Source organism: Perca fluviatilis, chromosome 16 (genome assembly GCF_010015445.1).
Source record: "Perca fluviatilis chromosome 16, GENO_Pfluv_1.0, whole genome shotgun sequence".
Classification (NCBI taxonomy): Eukaryota; Metazoa; Chordata; class Actinopteri; order Perciformes; family Percidae; genus Perca; species Perca fluviatilis.
In genome coordinates this window covers 15,431,626-15,455,493 of record NC_053127.1, presented here as the reverse complement: position 1 = coordinate 15,455,493, position 23,868 = coordinate 15,431,626, and the positions used below count along the sequence as shown (strand labels likewise).

The 23,868-nt window shown below is 40.7% G+C and overlaps 1 protein-coding gene across 2 annotated transcripts in view; it reads left to right on the top strand.

The window, feature by feature from the left end:
• Positions 1-23,868, top strand: part of sept8a (septin 8a) — a 42,597-nt gene that overhangs the window by 4,716 nt on the left and 14,013 nt on the right. For both annotated transcript variants that reach the window (XM_039777660.1, XM_039777661.1), the window contains exons 2-6: positions 8,810-8,924; positions 9,194-9,389; positions 12,596-12,782; positions 17,476-17,637; positions 19,298-19,394. In XM_039777660.1, coding sequence (XP_039633594.1) covers positions 8,810-8,924; positions 9,194-9,389; positions 12,596-12,782; positions 17,476-17,637; positions 19,298-19,394 — 757 coding nt within the window. The remainder of the gene's footprint in view (positions 1-8,809; positions 8,925-9,193; positions 9,390-12,595; positions 12,783-17,475; positions 17,638-19,297; positions 19,395-23,868) is intronic.

Sequence of the window (23,868 nt, the reverse complement as noted above, 5' to 3'; positions counted from 1 at the left end):
TGTTTTACTGGTTGGACAGTATAACATATATAAATGAGGACCATGTCTACAGAACAGGACATGTTTTACTGGTTGGACAGTATAACATATATAAATGAGGACCATGTCTACAGAACAGGACATGTTTTACTGGTTGGACAGTATAACATATATAAATGAGGACCATGTCTACAGAACAGGACATGTTTTACTGGTTGGACAGTATAACATATATAAATGAGGACCATGTCTACAGAACAGGACATGTTTTACTGGTTGGACAGTATAACATATATAAATGAGGACCATGTCTACAGAACAGGACATGTTTTACTGGTTGGACAGTATAACATATATAAATGAGGACCATGTCTACAGAACAGGACATGTTTTACTGGTTGGACAGTATAACATATATAAATAAGGACCATGTCTACAGAACAGGACATGTTTTACTGGTTGGACAGTATAACATATATAAATGAGGACCATGTCTACAGAACAGGACATGTTTTACTGGTTGGACAGTATAACCTGTATAAATAAGGACCATGTCTACAGAACAGGACATGTTTTACTGAGAACAGGACACAACTTTTCTTTCTCTTTTCTGATTCGTTCCATTTTGTTGTCTCTATCTATTTCTTCACTTAGACTGTCACTCTGTCGAGATATGCACACACGTGGTACGCTCCATAGGGTTTGTCACGTACTGGACACGTGGTACGCTCCATAGGGTTTGTCACGTAGTGGACCCGTGGTACGCTCCATAGGGTTTGTCACGTAGTGGACACGTGGTACGCTCCATAGGGTTTGTCACGTAGTGGACCGTGAATGCAGCTCCATAGGGTTTGTCACGTAGTGGACAGCGGGTACGCTCCATAGGGTTTGTCACGTAGTGAGCCGCAATGCGCTCCATAGGGTTTGTCACGTACTGGACCGCGTAGCGGCTCCATAGGGTTTGTCACGTAGTGGACCCGTGAATGCGGCTCCATAGGGTTTGTCACGTAGTGAACCGCGTGTACGCTCCATAGGGTTTGTCGCCGTACTGGCCACGAGGTATGCGCTCCATAGGGTTTGTCCGCGTACTGGACACGTTATGCGGCTCCATAGGGTTTGTCACGTACTGGACACGTGGTACGCTCCATAGGGTTTGTCACGTACTGGACACGTGGTACGCTCCATAGGGTTTGTCACGTACTGGACACGTGGTACGCTCCATAGGGTTTGTCACGTACTGGACACGTGGTACGCTCCATAGGGTTTGTCACGTACTGGACACGTGGTACGCTCCATAGGGTTTGTCACGTAGTGGACACGTGGTACGCTCCATAGGGTTTGTCACGTACTGGACACGTGGTACGCTCCATAGGGTTTGTCACGTAGTGGACACGTGGTACGCTCCATAGGGTTTGTCACGTAGTGGACACGTGGTACGCTCCATAGAGTTTGTCACGTAGTGGACCCGTGCGCTGATGTGCACTAACGTGCAAGTGGCACGGTAACTGGCCAATGAAACATGATCATTATAGCGTTTCAAGCGGCCTCTAAATCGAAAACAACTAAGCCACACAGCCAACAGACCGGACGCAGCGCTCCACAAAATAAACAAAATATTGCGTACTTATTGCAACACTTTCGATATATTGCGATAACAATATTGAGTCGATATATCTTGCACCCCTAGTCTCCTTCCCTCACAGATGCTAAGTTGAATTAGTGTGTCAACAGAAGCCACCAAACCTATATCCGCCTTCAACACGATATTTAGCTCATGTGGCTTGCAGTGAGTATGGCTTACTTCCCCCAATTTGTCAAACTACCACAGCAGGCTAATGAGATGTCTCATCCTTCAAAATCCAACAGAGTATTTGTCATACAAGTCATTTTTCAGTTTCATGTGATGTTTTCATAAGGAAGGTTTTCACATTTTGGACCCCATCCCAGACCATGTTAGCTAAGCTTAGTCTTCTACAGGTCTCAGTTTAAGTGCAGATTCTATTGTCAAGTTAAGTCTAGGCTACGAAGGCAAGTCATTGCCATTAGTGTCCATTATTAGATTGTGTGTCAAGTTCAAATGTTAAAAAAGTCAACTGAGAAAAACAAAATATATCTGTCTATTCAGTGAATAATATAATACTATATGTATGTATATCTATCTATCAATCTATCTCAAGTAGGGCTGCAGCAAACAATTATTTTCATTATTGATTATCAGTTGTTTTTTTCAATAATGTTTTATTTATTTATTTTTACTTTGACAAAAATGCAATTTTTAAAATATTGATTTACAATCATAGGAAAAGGAGCAAAATCCTGCATTTGAAAAGCTGGAACCAGCAAATGGTGGCTTTTGTGCGTGATAAATCACTTCAATGATTAATTGATTAACAGAGTGGTTCTTTAGTTGTGATTCTTCAGAATCCTGTGTCAGTACAGACTGTGTCTTAAAATATTCAATATAAATTATAGATATAGGAAGCGGAAAATGCCCAGTGAAGTGAACGAAAGAAAACAATACCATTGTGAAAATATAGAATACTATCTGCTAGCAGTTGATCTGACTGCCTCCTTAAAATTTAATGTGAAAACAAGACATTTAAGGGAAACCAGTTCTACACAAAGTGCACATCAAGTTATTGTAAATATTTGAAGCCTTCAGAGGCCTTCCCTTAGTGTGTATCCCCCTACACACGCATCAGCTGCAGCAGTGTGTGTCTGTCAGGTTGCTGCTGGCTGTCGGGTAGAGGCTCACTGAGGCAGTAGCAAGCTGCAAACACAAGTCAGACACAAGTCAGCTGGGAATGGAGGACAGAACACGATCGAGAAGCTGAAGATGGGTCTGCAGTGGGAGAGAATAAATCATAGGAGAATTTCAGGTCATATTAGGACTGTTAAGGAGTGATGGGTGCGTTAATTAGATCTTGGTTTTACCCTTAGTTTGTGTCAGGTTGGATCTGTGTAGCACATTTATTTAACCTTTCGGAAAGTCGATGTCAAAGTGTCACTGGACTAGATTAGTGCTGCAAAAATTAGTTGAGTTCAGAGGTTTTCAAACCATGAGGTGTGGGAGACTGTATACCTGGGTACGTATATTTCTAGATTCACTGTGACTTACATATACTTATACTACAGAAATATAATTATCTTTGTCCAATGTGAATAAACATCCATGAATTGGCTTTCATAGAAGGAAGATGCTGCTTATAACTTCAGAGCTTGCCAGACATTAATCATCACTTTTTTTTAGTTTTCTTCAGTATCAAAGGAATCCAGAAATAGTTCTGTATATCCATGGGTAAATTGCAAACAGGAATTGCTAATAACACATTCTGCATACTTTTTATGGTGCTAATTTGCCAAAATGTAAACAAATCCAGGCTAAAAAAAAAATGGGATCATGTTGTAGCCCATAGTGTAACTCCTTGGATCCATGGCAATATTAGGGTTTTGGTCTAGACGGTTGGCACCCAGTGTTACGCTTTAAAAAAGAACTGTTTTTTACATTAGTTCATAGTGTTTGCTCTGTATACCTGCATATGGCACTGCTTGATTTAACATTGCAGGCCTTTTTTTTTTTTTTACTGCAGACATTTTGACTTGTCATAGTAACAAAAGCACAAGTGTTACTAATAATGTAAACGATGGCTCTGTTCTATTCATTTAAAGTGCTCATATTATGCTTTTTGGCTTTTCCCTTTCCTTTATTGTGTTCTATATCTTTTTTGTGCATGTTATAGGTTTACAAAGTGAAAAATCCCAAAGTCCAGCTCAAAGGGACTTACCATCTACAACAGAAAACACTGTTCACAAACTGCTCCAAACAGCTCTGTTGTCGTCCAGCCTTTACTTCTGGGACGAAAGTGCGTCACACACGTTAACACACGTTATAATGCTCGCCTAGCTACTAGCATGGCACGCCCTCATACTCTGCTTCTGACTGGATAGTAGTCCTTACCTAGCTACTGCGCATGTACGACTCCCAACAAAGATGGGACAGAAGTGTGATGTCTAACTCTGTAACTAAAACAGAGAGCTCAACACACAGGGTGAAAAGAGGAGCTGCAGCAAATTGAATTTATATAGTGCTTTTCAAGGACTCAAAGTCGCTTTACAGGGAAAGGTAGAAAACAGAAACAAGGCAAAACAAGATTCAGGCACAGATTAAAAGGGAGGGGGGCGTGGGGCTACGGATAGGCAGAGGTAAAGAGATGGGTCTTGAGGCGGGCCTGGAAGATGGTGAGGGACCCAGAGGTGCAGATCTCTTGGGGGAGGGAGTTCCAGAGCCTTGGCGCTGCCCTGGAGAAGGCTCTGTCCCCAAAACTGCAGAGGTTGGACTTGTGGATGGAGAGGAGACCGGCTGAGGTGGATCTGAGGGACCGTGAGGGTTGGTAGGTGGAGAGGAGGTCAGTGAGGTATGAGGGGGCCAGATAATGGAGGGCTTTGTAGGTGAGGACAAGGATTTTGTAGGTGATCCGGTGGGAGATGGGAAGCCAGTGGAGTTGTTTTAGGACTGGAGTGATGTGGTGCCAGGATTTGGTGCGGGTGATGAGTCAGACGGCTGCGTTCTGGACCAGTTGGAGTTGGTTGACGTGGGTAGAGCTGATGCCGAGGAGAAGTGAGTTGCAGTAGTCCAGTCTAGAGGAGATGAAGCCGTGAATGAGTCTTTCAGCAGCGGGGGGTCTGAGAGAGGTTCTGATCTTGGCGATGTTGCGGAGGTGAAAGAAGGAGGTTTTAATGACATGACTGATGTGGGGCTCAAGGGAGAAGGTGGAATCAAAGATCACACCAAGGTTACAAGCCTGGGGAGATGGGGAGACAACGGTGCTGTCGATGGTGAGAGTGGGGTTATTGATTTTGCTGAGTGTGGAGTTGGAGCCTATGAGGAGGAATTCTGTTTTATCGCTGTTGAGTTTGAGAAGTTGTGTGCAGTACAACAAAAATATGGTGTTTTTTTTTAAATTAAACCATGTAAACCTATTCTGATATAACCTCTATATACAATTATGAACATGAAAATGACAATAAAATGAACACTTTAAGTGTCCTAGTAAGCCGTGACAGTGAGCATGCACAATACCAGGACCCTGAGAGCAAGAAGACTGTAAAGAAAAGGCCTATTGCTGACAGACATTTATTTTTTCTCCATCACTCAGCTACAAACATTTTGAACTAGTGAACTGGTTTATGCCTCATTTCACTTTGAAGCACCTGGGGCCCTTCTCTGCCATTTCCTGTTGGCCTGGTGATACGGTGGCTTGAGAACTGACTGTGTTGTTTCCTCACTCTGAGACAGTTAACCAGAAGCTTTCATTCCTGTCATACTTTGCTGTTCTTCTCTGAACTATAGCTTGAGTGGGTGGACAGATGCCTTGTTCAGACTGCCAGCCCAAATCCAGTGTTGCCCCACACATAGACTAATATGTAGACCAGCTAGCTGTCTGGATTTACCCTGCAGAGATCTGAGGAGCAGTTAACCATAGTCCTCATAAATTCACCGGAGTTTAAAATTCCAACATAAAGAAAGCGGAAGGTAGCGGATAGTTGGCTGAAAAGAGGGATTTCGCGGAAGTGGAACGTTGGGGATATAGACTATATCCAGATTGATTTTAGAAAGTCTGAATAGCAAAAAACACATGGCGTGCGACTTTTGCAAATCAAATCCAAACCACATTTGGAGGTGGTTTGAAATGCGATTCCTACTGATGCGTGTCAGTCTGGGCGCTCTGGCTGCTCAAATCGGATTTCAAAGTGTTTTTGCATTTTAGCCAAGGGTTATAAATTGTGCCTATACTTATGCAGATAATAAAATAGAAGCACAGAGGCTCTCTAGTCTGAAGCAGTGTAAACCAAGACAACCTTTATTTACTTCCACATTGTCAATGGCAGTGCAGCTTTCATGTTTTACCTTTCACAATAAAAGCCCAACTTAAACTCACTTGATAAAGTGGCCGGGTTGGATCAGTGGGTAGAGCGGGCGCACATGTGCTGAGAGGTTTGTGCCTCGACGCAGAGGTCCAGGGTTCGGGTCTGGCCTGGGGCAGTTTCCTGCATGTCTTCCCCCTATCTCTCCCCTTTCTCACATAGCTGTCCTGTCAAAATAAAGGCGGAAAAGCCTGAGGAAAAAAAAACTCACTTGTTAAAGAGACTAGTCAATAAAATAGCTTAAAGTGCCCATATTATGAAAAAATCACTTTTTCTGGGATTTGGGGTGTTCTTTTGTTTCTCTGGTGCTTCCACACACATACAAACTTTGAAAAAAATCCATCCATGCTGTTCTGAGTGAGATACGGTTTCTGAATGTGTCCTGCCTTCAGTCTCCCAGTGAGCTGTTCAAAATCGGCTCGAACTGTGACGTCACAGTCCGAAATGAGCTGGCTAACCACAACCGTTAGCTTGTTAGCATGCTAACCGTTAGCATTAGCATGCTAACGCTAATGCTAACGCTAGCATGCTACGTCGTTCTCAATAGCAAAGCATTGCTACAACACACACAAGTTCACCATAATCTACAAAAGAACTACTTACATGTGCGCCCTCATTTAGAAGTCTCCCAGCTAATCCTGCCTTGTAACTGACCAAAGTTGGAGAAACAGGCTTTCTTTTACTGTCTCTAGAGTTAGCTAGCTGACATGCTCTACATCTGAGCTACTGAGCATGTGCGAGTGCAATCAAAGATAGTACAGAAGAAGAAGATGAAAAGAGGTCTCACTCTGTAGCTAAAACAGAAACCAGGTGAAAAGAGGATCTGCAGCAGTGAGAGAGAGCTGTGCAGTACAACAAAAATATGGTGTTTTTTGAAAATTAAACCATGTAAACCTATTCTGGTACAACCTTAAAATACAGTTATGAACCTGAAAATGAGCATAATATGGGCGCTTTAATGTCACTTGCAACCTGGTACACTACGATGACGTCCAATCCAGAGTGACGGAAGTGCCGAGCAGATGCTTCTCTTAAGGTTCAGATATGCATTGAATAAGCAAAGTGAGTTTCCCGAAGCAAGCCTGTGTGACCTGAAGTGTAAATTTCCAATGTGGTGTGAGGGAAAAAAAATCGTTCGCACAGAAAATGTTGTCAAAGTGGTCCTTGAACAAGATGCCTAAGTAATCACCAACTTTGTGCAGTAAGGCAGCTACCAAATGTGAAACTGTAAACAAAACGGGGTTGATGGAAAATGAGCATGCCATGCAGGCCTTTTTTTTTATCCTTCCCTGGAATAAATAAAAGCTTATAATCGTCAACTTGTCCTATTTTAAACACAACTCACAAATCCAGAGAGTCATTGCACCGGTTTCCTTCCAGGCCTGCGACCAGAGGTCCCACCCTCCCCCCTCCAGCAATCTATCTGAATATCTCCACAAGCATTAATGTTGTTTGACAAGCTCTGCGTTTACAGTGAGTAATAAACAAAAAAATGGTCACTTCCTCTTCCTCATCCCTGTAAACCTGTTACTGAGTACCACAAGCAATACAGGATTTTGGCAAATGCTTCTATTCAAAGCAACTCACAATAAGTACATTCAGTCTCAAAAGGAACAAGTGGGAAGAAAAAAAAAAAAATGGGAAGTGCAACCTTCCATAAAGAATTTCAAGCGTTTGACTGTGGCTATGCTGCTACCTGACTTGCCATAAAACACATTCCCTTGGCTTGGCTGTATGTTTCACAAACAAAAACACATGTTAACGTGTGTTAATGTAATGTAATAAACTCACAGCGCGCTTAAGCTCATTATTGCTTAGCTCAGCTCACGTCAGATTACTTCAGTGGTGTTGCCTGACACATTAAGACACACACACACACACACACACACACACACACACACACACTCCTCATCCTTTACTGTGCAGTTCGGTGGGGTTTCTAACTCGTCTACTGTGTATGCAGAGCCTGCCTCCACCTCTCAGTTCAGTACATTTGGGTTGGTTCAGCTGAGCTGTGCTCTGCTCTCAGGCTGCCTGTGTTCTGTGACATCAGCCTTCAAATATGCAATCCTTCGTGGCTGAGCCAGACGAGCTCGGGTGGCCCCATTCATCTCAAGGTGCTGTCTGTCTGTTCCTCCACAGCTCTTACACACTGTCTCTTGTCACGGACCGACTCTCCCTCTGATGGGTTAGATAAGGGAGATCAAAGGTGAAAACGCTTACAACCCAATAGTTTTGTCTGTCTGTCTTTGGTTGGTTGTACATCAGTAATCTTTGTGCTTTTAGTTCCACGATGCTCTCTCCTAAATGCAGATTTATTATGGAGTGGTTGTGCGTGGTCAGCAGCGGTGGTGAATGGAGATCATTCTTAGTTTTGAGGACAGGTTTGAGTGGTGCATCTTGTTGCACTCAATTTGATTGTATGGGAAAACATGATGATACAGGGGCTAAATTACGGTTTTATAACACGTATTAACATTGCTTGTACTCTGTGGCTGTGGTGATCAGTGCTGAAGTAATAGAAAGGAGTATCTCTGAAATGTTGTTGTAATTATTCCAAAGAACTGTTATACTTACATCCTGCAACTTTATAAGTGACATTTATTCCCAACCGAGGATGTTCTCATTTTCCGCACTCTCTGCACTCTGTAATGAATCTCTGAATGAGTTAATTTGTCTGGCTGCTTCTTATAAAGTGTATATTTTCTCTGCAGGCCCTGATTACCTATCTCATAATGTTAGGCGATGAGTTTTACATCTGCAGAATGTATGCAGGGTCTTTTATTTGCATAGGGATGTGAATGCTTCAGCTCCAGCTCTTCCTACCTCTGACTAATGTGTTCCCCATGTGTTTTCCTCACATGCGACCAGACTTTTAAAGATTTGTTTTGTTTGTGTCCCTCAGAATGAAGAGAAGCGTAACCTGAGTTTGGGCGGACATGTTGGATTTGACAGCCTCCCTGACCAACTGGTCAGTAAATCGGTCACACAGGGATTTTGTTTTAACATTCTCTGTGTAGGTGAGTACAAAATGACAGTGTGTGAGCAATGGGTGGGAGTGTGACAGAATGTTAAATACTGTTTACAATTAGCAACTCACAGAAATGGCATGCTGTGATTATTTTCCCTCCGAACATGTTTAACTACAACAGTACAGTAGTGACGATCTGTTGTTTTTCCTGGCATAACAGAAATGCACAACTGTGTTGCTGAAATAAAAAGTCAGGTCTGAAAGCTGATGACTGACTCTCTCTCTGTCTCATCTCTCTCTACTTGCCACCACTCACAGGGGAGACTGGTATCGGCAAGTCGACGTTAATGAACACGCTCTTCAACACCATGTTTGAGAACGAAGAGGCGAGCCATTATCAGAATGGCGTGTATCTGCGGCCGCGAACATACGACCTGCAAGAAAGCAACGTCCACCTCAAACTGACGATTGTTGACACTGTTGGCTTCGGCGATCAGATCAACAAAGAGGACAGGTGAGGATGGTGAAATGATGGATCGATTCAGTGACGTGATGTGTGCAGGTCAAAAGATGTCTAGATGCCAGGATGCAAATAACATGCTTCAAGAGCATTATAGCCACTATATTTCAGTGTGAAGCTGCTCCTAGTTCATGACCTGTAGCCGTTGCAGTTGTGGAAGAAGCTCTCCTATCTTTTTATTTGAGCAAAAGTACCAATGCAGCAAAGTAAAAGTACTCCATTACAAGTAGAAGTATTTCATTCAAAATCATACGTACTTAAAAGTACAGAAGGATTATCAGAAAATTGTACTTAAAAGTATCAAAAGTAAAGGTACTTGTTCTGCAGAAAAATGGCCCTGAGAGCTATGTATTATCGTACTGAATAGATTAATACTGATGCATCAATGTGTAAGCAGAATTTTGCTGTTGTCACATAAGTGTAGTCAAGTAAAAGTAAAAAAATATTTCCCTTTAAAATGAAGTGGGAGTACAAGTATAAAGTAACATAAAATAGAAATACTCAAGTTAAGGACAAGTTCCTCAAAATTACACTTGGTACATTCCGTGAGTAAATGTGTGCCGTTAGGTTCCAGCTCTGAGTCATCGAAAAAGCTTCTGAAACAGTGGATATATATTTAACGCTTTTAAACCAATTTGAACCCAGTTTTAAGCCATACTCTTAGATGTTAATTGACCAGATAATCACCAAAACCACACAGTGCATGGTTTAAATCGAGCTGTTGCAGAATTTAGATGACACTGTGTATGAAACAAATCGTGGTAAATCTCACAAACGGTGCCATTTACCGCATTAGGACAGTTTTGATGTAGTCTGAAAAACAGTACTCATTGTATTGTCCTATGAGTGAAATCCCATTCATCTGGTCATCTGAGTACATGCATTAAACTCACACTTCAGTGTGTTTTCCATTTGAATCCCGACTGTTGCAATGACAGAGTTTCTTGTCAATCTTTATCCAAAGCTACCTTTCCATTTTCAAGATGGCAACTCCATAGTTTTGCCCAGATTAGGTCCATGTTGCTTAGGGATACAAATGAGAGAAACAGACCCAAACTAATATCAGTCCAGGTTTGGGTTTTCTCTGTAGGATGGAAATAAGACGAGGTGAAACAGCATTAAAGAGGAAATAGCTGGGTTTTTTTTTCTAACATGCAGCTGTTGAATGGAGTGTTCTTGTTGTGACCTAGCCAGCAAGCAGCACTCTCACGCCCTTTGATAGCAGAATTCTCTGTAGGCTGTATAAACCAACATGCTGAAGGACAGACCCTGCAGCGGACTGTAAATGCACACAGAGAGAGCCTCAAAAGGTCAGAGTTGGTGCATTCCTCAGAGAAGATTGAAGATAGATGTGAAGAGAGAGGACAGATAACTGTAAACATGGTGCTGGCTGAGGATATAGAATATATTGTTTGGATGTCTCACTCTGAGCTGTGAAATGTGGGAGGACTTGCTGTTGAGAATTTACCATTATATTCTGCTGTTAGAAGTACTTAGCTACCAACAAAGAGCACGCAAGAAACAGCTGGCTATCACATTTAAAGATCTATCTACTTTTACCCCTGAAACTGTGCATTTTGGGCTTGTAGGTGGCTCAGAGTGGCACTTTTACTGTAGCAGGCACCTCACGTAGACCTGAAAATGTGGGTCGCACTTCAATCACTTTGAAACATTTGGGGTCCCTATGACTGATGGGACGTCGATTCAGATGTATGACAATTTTACAATTTTTTTCAAACTTGTCTGCTTGTCAGTGAGAGCCAGAGGAAATGTGAAAGCAGAGGTGACACCAGCTGCAAACAATGAGGCTGAGGTGGTCATGTTGTGCCCAAATATAGCAACATAACATAAGCAATGCACATCTGTTTGAGAACCACAGCAATGTCTGTTTAAAACATTTTTGAGACATAAATTGGAGGCGAAGCTAGTGGAATTGTGGAAATGGAGCAAATTTATTGAGCATCTCAAACACAGATTATCACAACGGCAGATATGTAGTACCAATGCCAAGTGATGTCGTGAGAATTAAACTATGAGAGGCTTGTATCTATGGTGACTGATAAACCACAACCTCACTTGAAAGAGACATTTCAGGCAGCTATGATGCAGTTTATTAAATATGTGGCTGGCTCTCTCCAAATGAACTGAACTAAATGAGTTAAAGCTGCAGAGTCAAATAAACTGCTCCAAACACACTTGCTGTGAATGCAGCATTGATTTCTTTCAAAGTGTCTCATGACCTAACATTATCAGGCTGGTGACCGTTCTGTTATGGAAAGACATTTAAAAACGGCATGCAGAGACAAACTGGACATTTAATTTTTTTTCTTCTTTTTTTTTTACATTTAACTTGATAATCACTGCGGTGAGGAAAAAAGTCGGATCACTTCCATTGTGCCCCAATTGAAGTGTGTGTCTTGTTTTGGCTCCTCGGTGCTACTAGATGTATTTTACAGTACAGCCCAAAAGAAAAACCAAAAATATTCTTCATGAAACATGAGCTATTGTAGTGGCAATGTGTTAATGCCATGTTGTATTCATCTCATTTATACTAGTGGATAATGTTTTCTAATACTGCCATACAGGTATGTCTTTGCAAGGTGAATCTTGGATGGATTTTTGATATAAATCTGGTGAGTTAGACAAATCTGTAGAAGCTGTAGCGTCCTCTATTATTTCCCCAGAGTATTGCTTCATGTCAGAGTTGGTCTCCTCTAGCAATGCAGGTCATACACAGTGTTGTGGTATTCCGAATTGTATTGAATTCGACATACATTTCTGGTCTCGTTTGTTTAAGCTACACATGCAAAAAGCTCATGAACAAACACTACAAACCTTTGATGTTTTCATATCGCACATTACTAATTTTTCTGAATTTACTGGTGACACCGTAGGCTACAAGGGCCATCAGAGCACTGTGAGAGGACAGGATGTTTTGCAGCCTCTGTGATTTGTTTCTATCAGACTCCCATAAGCCGAGCACAAATGTGATGCAGCACTAAGCTGTACAGCTCTAAGCTGAGATCTTGGCATAGAATCAAATCACACAGTTACTGAAAACATAATTGTCTTGGTTTGTTTCCCCAGTGACAAGTCCATATTTCCTTTTTATATTTAAACACTTGAATAAAAAGACAAATATTTATGCTTTTTCCCCACAGACATAAATCCTTATAGTTTCTCTTTGGCTGTCTCCACAGTTACAAGCCCATCGTCGACTACATCGACACTCAGTTTGAAAACTATCTCCAGGAAGAACTGAAGATCAAACGCTCGCTGTTTAACTACCACGACACCAGGATCCACATCTGCCTTTATTTCATTGCCCCGACAGGACACTCCCTCAAGTCCCTGGACCTCGTCACTATGAAAAAACTGGACAGCAAGGTACACACAATTGACACGCATCCATATGCTGTGGTTTTCCCCTTTGTCAAAAAGCACACCCACACACTCCCAGTCCTTTCCCATTGTCTGTGATAACTATCAGTGTTGCTGAAATCCGATCTCCCTTTCACTGTGACCGGTGTGCATTTCACTGAGACGTGGAGATCCCTGATCTTTTTGTTGGGGTGTGGACTCTGTGTCCCAAAAGAAAAGAAAAATGTTGCAGTGAATGTGCAAGCTTCCATTTTATTTTTTTTAACAGGATTTCAAGAAAAGTTCACAGGACCTGCCCTAGGCCCTCTGCCCAAGGTTTCACACTTAAAAGCCAATATGTTGCATGTTTTTGTGAAAATGTTGCTGGGTTTTAAAGTCCATCCTACTGTCTAAATTGCCCTATAATACTGTATATATCACTGCCTTATATGGTCATTGTAAGGCAGTGATATACATTGATAAATAAATAGTACATCCTCATCATGGTCATCTTACTAATACGGAGTACATATTTGCAGCTTAAAGGCCAGTTGTACAGCAGTCAATAGTCACATTCAGAGCCACATTGATTTGTGGCTTTTTCATTGCTCGTGTGTGAGTACACAGATTATTGGTCAGTGGATCTGTGTTTTGCCATACATTCGATGAGTGCAGCTCAGTGGAGACACAATCACTGGCTTGGCCTCAATTAGACAACTGATTGGAAAAAAAAATCTCATCACAACAGCACTTGGATCATGAAAGTAGGGGATGGGGGGAGAGAGTTTTAGTGGGGGAGGACGGCATCACAAAGGGCAAGAAGGGGAATTTTAAGGTTTAAGTTGAAACCATGTTGTATTTGTTGAGATTACATTATGTTGTAATTTTGTGGAAATCTTTTTCTTTGTCAGCGGTTTTCCTTGAATTTATCAGTTGAAGATGGAGCCTCTGTTGCTTGCTTTGCCGTTGTGGCTATTGCTACTTATGTTACCTGATCACTTTCTTTGTAAAAGGAATATATAGGCATTAATATTATACAAAGAATTTCTATATATATATACGCTATTGATAATGAGGATTTCTTTCCGCTTGATACCACACTTAAATAAATTAAACCTGTTGGCATTTTGAGCAGATGTTTTTGAAAAAAAAAACTTGTGATTAACACAGCTAAAACCGTTCAGTGGTTTTTGATCCTAAATTTTGGTTTCAACGTGTGGGAAGTGTGGCATTTCAGGAAGGGAAAAGAGCCTCAAACATTTTTAAGCACATGTTCACAAAGCCCAGAAGAGAAGAAATGACAGAGAAAGAGGCAGTTTAAATGTAAGTGAAAGTGTTTGACCTAAGGGGGTTATACTAATGTCGTAGATATCTACAAGCACCTAAACTGAGAAAGCTGCATGTACGTAGATGACAAAATGCCATTTATGTCTTTTTGTTGAGTCATGTGCGTTTGCTTGTACAAGTTTTGGGATATGTATATGCTTGGTGTTAACAAGCTTCAGTGATGAAGTTTTGTTACACCAGTCAAATTGATTTACACAGTGATGTATACATACAGATCAAAGCAGATGGTCAGAATTCAAGGCTGACTTTATAGCATTTGCCACCCTATTGGCTAGGAGATTGATCTTACTCAGATGGAAATCCTCCACTCCGCCCACAGTTTATCACTGGCTGAGAGATCTTTTGTCCTACTCCAAGCTAGAGAAGATGAGGGCTACATTGCAAGGTTCCACCACTAAATTCTAGAAAATATGGAATCCTTTTCTTGAACATCTGAAATCAATTCAGTTCCCCTCTGCCAATCTGTAATCTGTATCGTACACTTCTAGATGTGTGTAGTTTATGTGTGCTATAAGTAAGTGGAAATAACATTTAATGTACACTTCCTGCAGGATTGTGTCATTCACAAAGGCCTATTTTTGTTTGGTTTGGTTTGTATTTTGTGTTTTTCTTTTCCATGTGTGAGTCTTTAATTGTAATCTGTACTGTGTCTATAAGGTGTGTATGTGCGTGTGTAAGTGTATTCAAGTCTGAAAATTTCACCCAGAATTTAAACAATGAGTTCCAAAATAAATAAATAAATATAAATAAAAAAAAATCAGATGGTCAGCCTGTGACCAAAACCTGCTGGCTTACCTCTGCCAACTATCAACGCATGGCTGCCCATCTCTGCCAAATATCTCCCGGTACTATTTAAAACAATGACCGGATAATTCAGCCAACTGTCATTCTCAAGGAACACTTAATAGTTTTATAAGGACATCAGAATAAAAACGTTTTGTCATTGTAATATATTACACAGTGGACCTTAACCCTGTTTTGTAGGTTTTGATGATGTTTAAATTCGTAAATGTTAAGAATTTTTATTGTTTAATATGTTTACTTTGTAATTTATTCCAGTTGAACCCATCCTAACTACTTAGAACACATTTTGCCTGATGACCAACTGTATTTTTAAAGCCAAATTCATGGTCAAGAGGAATGATAGCAGTACTTGTATTTTTCTTACCAGAATACTTTTCTGACCTGAGAAAAAAACAAAACACAAACGACTGAGAGGACTTTACACAGAAAGGGCCAAGATCCAAATGATCCAAGATCCTGTGAGGTGACAGAGCTGACCACCGAGCCTCTGTGCAGTCTTTAACAGCCAACCGAGTGATCAAAACCTGGCACCCTATGTTTGCCAACTGCCTCCTGATGCCATCCAAACCACCACAGCCAACTCTCTGTAGCCTCTTCTTTGAAGCAAGACATGGTAGCTTACCTGAGCTAAATATATTCTCTTTATCCCAGTATACGACAGGGGTGTTGAAATTAAAAATTTCAGGCCCACAGTCACATTTTTATATATATTCAGGTCAAAGGGAGCATTACCGTGTACATATGAATTTCTATCTGTAAACTAAAGCTAAATGAACAGAGCTGTCCGGTCTGCCAGATAGCTCTGTCACAGAAGCAGGGAAACAGACCAGAAACCATTGCTCCCTTAGTCTGTGGAGTCTGCTTTGCTGACAAAACTAGACAATGGTGTTTTTCTTGTCCCTACAGAGGATGGTTAAAGGCCAACCAGAGTGAACGTGGTAGGTGAAGGCAGGAAGAGAGATAAGGGCCTGAAGGCGCTGTCCTTTTGTTTTAAATGTTTTTTTCTTGAATAGGAGGAACTCTTTACCATTTAATTATCTGATATTAGGATGTAGAGGTCATTTGACAAACAAGGATTGATATTTCCTTCTAATATTTTCAAATGTCTCATAATTTGCACTATAATCAGTCCGATGTTTTGCTTAGACTTACTCTCAGACTTGGGTGATATAGTATTTTCAAATGATTTCGTTCTCTCTTTGGTTAGATTGTTTTGCCTGTTTGCACCAGACCAGAGGTTTCTAACTGTTAAGTTGATGTGGAGGCTCAGAGGGAAAAATGTGAGGCAAAGATACTGTGTGAGGTGAAAGAGACAGGTACATGTATGTGTTTATAAAAATGACAAGTTAGTGTTTGTAATTGGCCTCAGTGCTCGATTGCCTCAAACATGTTTACTCCTTAGTCAATCTATCTCTTTTTTGACATTATTAAGGCTCAGAATGTATCAACATGGTTCTTATATCCCTTGAACACTGACACTCCTCTATGCATTCATATAGAGATCTTTGACCGTGTAAGATTAAAACAAAAAGGATAGAAATATCGGGCTATGTGATTTTCTTTTTTTTTTCTATTATTATTATTATTATTATTATTATTATTATTATTATTATTATTATTATTATTATTATTATTTTACATGGTTACAGCTACCCATCTGCTGCTCCTCGTTGTTCAGAACAAACACTGAGAACTGTTTGGGAATACTCTTTGGCCGGCTGGGAAAACCCAGTTGTGGGAAGTGAAAAAATATCCCTATCCCCTCCCTCCTCACTGAGATTGTTGTCAGCACTGGATCGTCATTAGTGAACTTTGTTAAATAAGAGTTAAAACATGATACTGGCTGCCCTGCTGTAAATTAATGACCCAATAAGGTATGATGAGTCTGTAATTTGACTCCTAATCAGCTCTTGCTCTGAGGCACACTACTGAATGGATGAGTGAATCTGTGTGGATCCTCCTCGTCCTCCCAATTAGGGATTTGGGTTATACACCCGTTCAGAGGAATGCAGACAAACTGTGTGTTTATTTCTGCACATCTGCTGCTGATTGAAGATGGAGCCTAGTTTGTTTTCATAATCACTGTTTGTTTTATGTATCTGTTAGGGTTCATAACTGAGCTTATTCACTGCACAGTGTTGCTGCATGTGGTCTGCTATGCCTCCTCAGCCATATTTAGCAATGCACTTAGTTTGGTTTCTGTTTTTAATTAGGTCTTCAGTATATTTAATCAGTATTTGTTTATGACCCGCTGACAAAGGGATGGTAATTGCTCCAATCTGTAATTCCCCTAACACATTGCGTTGATTCTGTGTGCATCTGCTCTCATCATATTGAGCTCGACAGGTACATTTTGTCCTGTCATGAAGATACATGTCAGACCAGCCCATGAAAAACCATTACATAATGAATTCTTCGTACATAACGAATTCTTCGTACTTTAACACAAAGCAGCTGTCAATATTGAAACGGGCAGACTCAACCATAAAATCGACGTCAATGCTCTACACATTTAATAACTTTGTTTATTAAATCTTCCCTCCTTTTTTTTTTCTCGTCCTTTCCTCAGGTCAACATAATTCCCATCATTGCCAAAGCGGACACAATCTCCAAGAGTGAGCTGCATAAATTCAAAATCAAGATAATGAGTGAGCTGGTGAGCAACGGTGTCCAGATATATCAGTTCCCAACAGACGACGAAGCCGTCAGTGAGATCAATGCCTCCATGAATGTAAGTCATGTTGTGACACTGAAAAATGTAATACAATCAGTCTTTCTATCTTTTTTTTTTTTTTACCTTTTTTACCCGAAAATACCAGATGTTTTTGTGCAAACATGGATGGGGTTGAAAGTAGAAATGATAGTATTGTACTTTAGATTTGTGACACAACAAATAGGATTTAGATTTTAAGATATGTGTGCCTAGCCTACTGACTTGTAACATCATGTCTTTAGCACCACGTGTTACACATATGGTAACAGCAGCATATGTTGACAGAATTCTATTGCTTTTAACACGTGCTGAAAAGTATGTTTGTCTTATCTAGACACTTTGCAATCCCACAAATCTGTGAGTGTATACAGGGAAAAACAGTACAAAATATTTGCAGACACCAGCTGACCCTGTGCATGTTCTAGGACATACAGTGTATGCAAACATTATACATACTTTTACACAAAACTGTGTGACTACTTGCTCCGTTCGTTTGCACCAGTTCTCCATTCCTCAATTCATTCCATAATAAAAATATTTTATGAACTCGATGGCAGCACATGCTTGCCTACAGCTGGCTTCATGTCCTTTTGTACATTTTCCATTGTAAATATGATCCAGTTATTTAGAAATACTGAAAAGAATATGCATGTAGCAGTATAACTGAACATACGCTTTTGCTCAGGGAGCAAACACAAATACATTTTCTTCAGATTGTTTAGCCTTTTTTAGTTCTGATTGTATAATGGGGATGATGTGTATAATTACACCGTGCTGAAACACACACCCACACAAATGCCCAAACAGTAAATTATCTCTAAATAAGACTGCATTTGGTTTTCCTAGACACAGTCTCCTTGTACAGTATCCCCATCATAGTCGGTTACGCCAGCCAGTTGGTTGCAACTCACCACCTAATTTTTGAGGTTGCGCATCGGGCATGTTTTCCCCATGATGCTTCACTGTCGATCCTAACGAGGTGTAGTAGCTCTGAGAGCAATAAGAAAGTGTTTTATTACTTCAACAAAATAGGCCTTTCAGCCCCAACAGAGCCACATGTTAAACTTAAAACACAGCTCTGTTGCAGCTCATATGTCAACGTGGTTACACTCTTCTCTGGTGTGGTCTGCTTTTGAAAGATAAGAGAGATGACAGCCACAGGGAAACACGTTTTATTTGAAAGTAAACACTAAATTTTCATTCATCCATTTTGTTGTGTTATTTGCACATAACAAAATGTTTGTGTCAAGTGCAATTTAACTTGTGAAGTGGTTACTGTGCTGTAAAGAACATCGGCATGTAAGTATAGGAAAAAAAAGTCTTCTAGAAAATAGGGGTGTGCAAAAAAATTAATTCACATTCGAATCGCGATTCATGCTCTACCGATTGAAAATAGATTCATAGAATTCCAAAAATCGATTCATATATTTTTTTATTGTAGGTCTACTGCAATCACATTTACATACTGTGAATCGTTTTTTGAATCGAAAAGCGATTTTGAATCGAATCTTGAGCCTAAAAATCGATATCGAATCGTGACATTTTCTGATTCGTGCACCCCTACAAGAAAATGTAACCCAGAAGAATGAGGGAGCTGGGACTCAGCCCCTATTAATGGCTCCAGTTACATCTGTGGCCTCTTGACCTTTTTAACACTTTACCATCCTTTCCTGCGCAGGCCCATCTGCCTTTTGCTGTTGTTGGGAGCGTGGAAGAGGTCAAAGTGGGGAACAAAACTGTAAGGGCAAGACAGTACCCGTGGGGTGTCGTGCAAGGTGAGAACCATTCACAAGCAAGTTAATCAGGGTGTGTGGGTGTTTGTGTTTCTCAAGCGAACACAACAAGTGAGTACATGAAGGGGGTCATTGAATGTTTGAGTCCTTTTTGTAGACTGCCACAGAATGAATATTCAAAGCAAAACGACAGAGGGAGTACTAAACTGTGATATTGGCCCTTTAAAGTATTTAAAGTGTATTCTTGGTACCATAGTACAGTTCTGTTAACATTTATTTTCAGTCAATAGGACATCTATGGAAAAATAGCTTTACTTTGAGATTACACAGATAAATAATTTCCGCAAGTGCCAGTTAATTATTACTCAACCATTTCCTGATAGTAACTGTTCTGCTGATCTATGTCCAGTTTCACTCACGTCACAACTTCCCTTGTCTCTAGTGAAGCAACAGAATGGCCTTCAACAGTAGTTGTCTGTGTCATTGTCCCTGCAAGGTGACCCGTTTTGAGAGCTAAACACCATTTGCGAATACAAAACTTAAGAGATTTGTAGTTTTCTAAATAAATAGTTGTAATTCATTTTTGCCCTGTATAACCCTGATGATGCTGGTTATGTTGTATATCTGTTGGCTGGTTGTTAGGTTGCTTGGTTACAGGTATGAACTAGGTAAATGAGGTGGGGTGATACATATAGAAATGGGAGGAGTGCTATATCATGAGATATTGGCACTGACTCAAATTCCTCTCAACCAGTCAAGGCACAGTGTCAGAACTTGAACTGTGGTACATAGGGTTGGGTACCGAAACTCGGTGCCAATAGGGAACCGGTGCCGACGTAAACTGTAGTAACGAGACCGAATAAGAACGAAAGTTTCGGTGCCTCATTTCGGTGCTCGACTTTACACTACACCTGACAGCATGTAACGTTAGCCTACCTTTAGCTAGCAGCTGGATTAATCACGGTTAAAATGCTGACAGCTAACGTTAAACAGTGTAAAGTGTGACTGTATTTCACTGTGGAGGACTTCAACAGCGGGATGTAACAGTCTGCACTGCAGCGCAGCAGCAGCTGCCGTTGTCGCAATTCATAGATATACAATATGTTTATATGGTCGGAATGAAACAACACAGACGGTGACGGTGCGTTCACTTGCAGCTGCCGTTGTCGGAATTAAACAACACAGACGGTGCGTTCACTTGCAGCTGCCATTGTCGGAATTAAACAACACAGATTCACTTAAAACAGGTAGCCTCGTGGTGCATTCACAGTAATTGTAAAATACCCTTTTCCCATCTGGGGTTCAACAGCAATTTACTGGTGAAATAAGTTATTGTTATAGTTATTACATTATTATTAAATCTTTAATTTTGACCATGGCCTTAGCAATAAACAAGTCACTGACTGTTGTTTACTACCCTTATTTTTTTTTCTTCTTCTTTTTTTTTTAACTTTATTGAAAAGTACCGGTTCAGGCACCGTTTAGGCACCGGCACCGTTTTAAAAGTATCGATTTAGCCCCGGAACCGAAAAAAAACCAAACGATACCCAACCCTAGTGGTACAGTCTTCATCATGCCATAATATGGGTGTGCATGTATAATGATAATAATACAATATAATGTGACGAGTTGTTGCTTTTTTGTCATATATAATAGTAAATGAAATCATCTTTGTTTTGTCAGACACTTAACCTGACCTAGATGAGCACATGCAGGAGAATTGAGGAACCCTATAATTAACTTTCACCTTTCTACTTTGCAAATATCATTTTGGTCACGCCAATATATGTTTCATCATAGACGCAAAATTGAATCATATGATTCAACATCCAAAATAACCTGTGTAGGATCTATTTTATACCACATGCTGGTCGTTTTGAGGATGCTTTGTGCTTATGGAGAAGCGGCATGCATCCTAACTCAGCAGCTGAGAAAACAAGCGGTCTATCAGTATCCATGGTGAGAGATATTGTCCTGCTCACGGCAGAGTGGCGAGTGCGTCCCACAGTTTGCCTGTTTATTTATACCCTCCCTCTCAATGCGGAGCGCCCTCCACAGCTGCGAGTGGGACTTGATGCAGAGTGACACTGCAAAATGAAGGGCGAGTTGGTAGAGATTGTCGGGAAATTTACATTGTGTGTCTGTGTGCTTTTGATGTGTATGATGTTCTATACCAGGTTTCTCCCTATACATTTCTGCCTTAGTGTGTGCGCGTGCATATATGCCTGTATGTTTGCGTGTATGCATTGACCATGGAGACATCACCAGGGATTTGTTTCCCACAGCTCATTCCTCCAGTCTTGTCAATGAGAGTAAACATTTTAATTTGATAATGTCACACAGAGTTGTGCTGTGAGAATATTACTGTTTAGATGGCAGTTATACTCTCAGAAAAGCTCCCTCCCTCCAGCTTTCCCTCTCTTCCTTCTTCTCCTTGGTTTACTGCTCTTGTGTCCATATCCGGTCTTCCTTTCCTCTTAACATTATACACTGACCACTCATTCCCCAACCCTCAGAGGACACACTATGGTTATTTATAAAGCCCACTGTGTGTCTCCTGGGGGGACGGATTCCTTTGGACTCCCATCACCATGAAGCTATAGTCCTGTCCTGTAACATACAGTTGTGCTGTCTGCAAAAGGTTATTTCGGCTTTACTGTAAACTAATTTCTTTGGGATTTGTCTCCATCACTCTTATAATGAATTACATCTCTGTCATTAGAACAACATTCAACGACTAAATCTATCTAATGTGTAAAAAATATTTGTTTGCCTCAGTAAACTTTGGGTTAAAACCATCTATAAAATGAGATTAGATGTTGCATTAAAAGAAAATTGATTGGGCTTTTAATTAATGAACTGAGTTGGCAATTGTTGTCATATTCATAGAAATTATGCTGCTGTGTTTCCATAAGCATCATACGATAGTATTATTTCTAGAGAAGAAACAATTTTATTTGTTCTTTGGTTTTGTTATTGTTATTGTCTGCATCTAATTATCTTATCAACCTTGTCTTTCTCAGCCTAACAACAAACCTCTAGTCTGATGGGATGTATCATGCATTACAAGAAAACTACTTAGCTTGTAGTCAGGCCTGCCTGCCAACTGATGGCTCACCATTCATACAGCACACTTTGTCAGAGTATCTGAGGACAGGGACCGAAGAGGACAGAAGTCTCAGTGTTTTACTCCACTTGGCCGACTGAAAGGAGAGCCTGTGTCAATGGAAACAGTTTGCGGATGCCAGATGTCATATAGATGGGTTATGGTAACCTCTCGAAGAGCCATGGAAAATTTCCATAGACTTGAAGGAAGACAGAGGAAGAGCTGTCTACTGATAAAAAGTGTGTGTGTGTGTGTGTGTGTGTGTGTGTGTGTGTGTGTGTGTGTGTGTGTGTGTGTGTGTGTGTGTGTGTGTGTGTGTGTGTGTGTGTGTGTGTGTGTGTGTGTGTGTTCCTTCAGGATCTTAATGCTCTATTATCTCTGAACTCTAGACATCTGTGACATGTAGCAGACCCCCCCCCCCCATATTTCTTTTCTGCAAGCTACTATGTGTTTATGCAACTATGCACACATGTTGAAGTGGGTGTTGAACATGGATGTTATCAATCACTGGCTTTGCATTACATTCTCAGTTGTTCTATTTTTTTTTCCTTCTTTTAATTACAGCATTTTTCAGGTTAGGGCTACATCAACAGATATATTAGCAGCTCTGTGAGGCATGAATGTGTTTACCAAATAGTTGTCTAGACATTTACCTTAAAACCACAAATGTGTACCTCATGGTGGTGCTAGATGAAAAGTTAATGATCTCCAAAGTCATAAGGATACGTCTGTTAATGTTAACGGTTATTAATTATTAGATGTTTATGTTTCGCTGGATAAGTGAAAACGTTCACCTGCTGGTGGCTCTAAAGGAAAAGCATGGATGTCTTACCAACTCTCATGGGAATCCAGCCAATAGTTGTAAACATGTCACTGAGACCCATAAAGTCAACCTACTGGTAGCACTAGAGGAAATGTCAGGGGATTACCAAAGTAACCATTCGTCTTCTGGAGACCATGGATGTCTATACAAAATTTGATTTGCAGTAGATGAAATAGTTGTTGAGATAGATCCGTGTTGGGTCAGTCGACCAACTAACTGACCGAAATAGACTACAAACTGTTTTAAATTACCAACCACTTACAGATAACGTGTCAGAGATTTGCTCAATATCCATTATCCATATCCAGTTTCCACTTCTCTTTTGCAATTAAGATTTGGGTTTATTATCAATTAACAAGCAAATTAACAAACAACGTTGGTAACTGCAGATTTATTGCAGCCATGTCTCCGTTTCTGTTCTCAGGCTGGCGTGTGTATGTGTCTGCAGAGCCCTGTGCGATATCTTGAGGGCTCAGTGCTGCAGTCAGTCAGAGGATTGGCCCTCATTCAGACCTCCATGGGGGGCCAGTACAGAGAGACTATGAGATGCCAAATGAACAGGCAATTTCAGTAGCCTGGATGCAGCC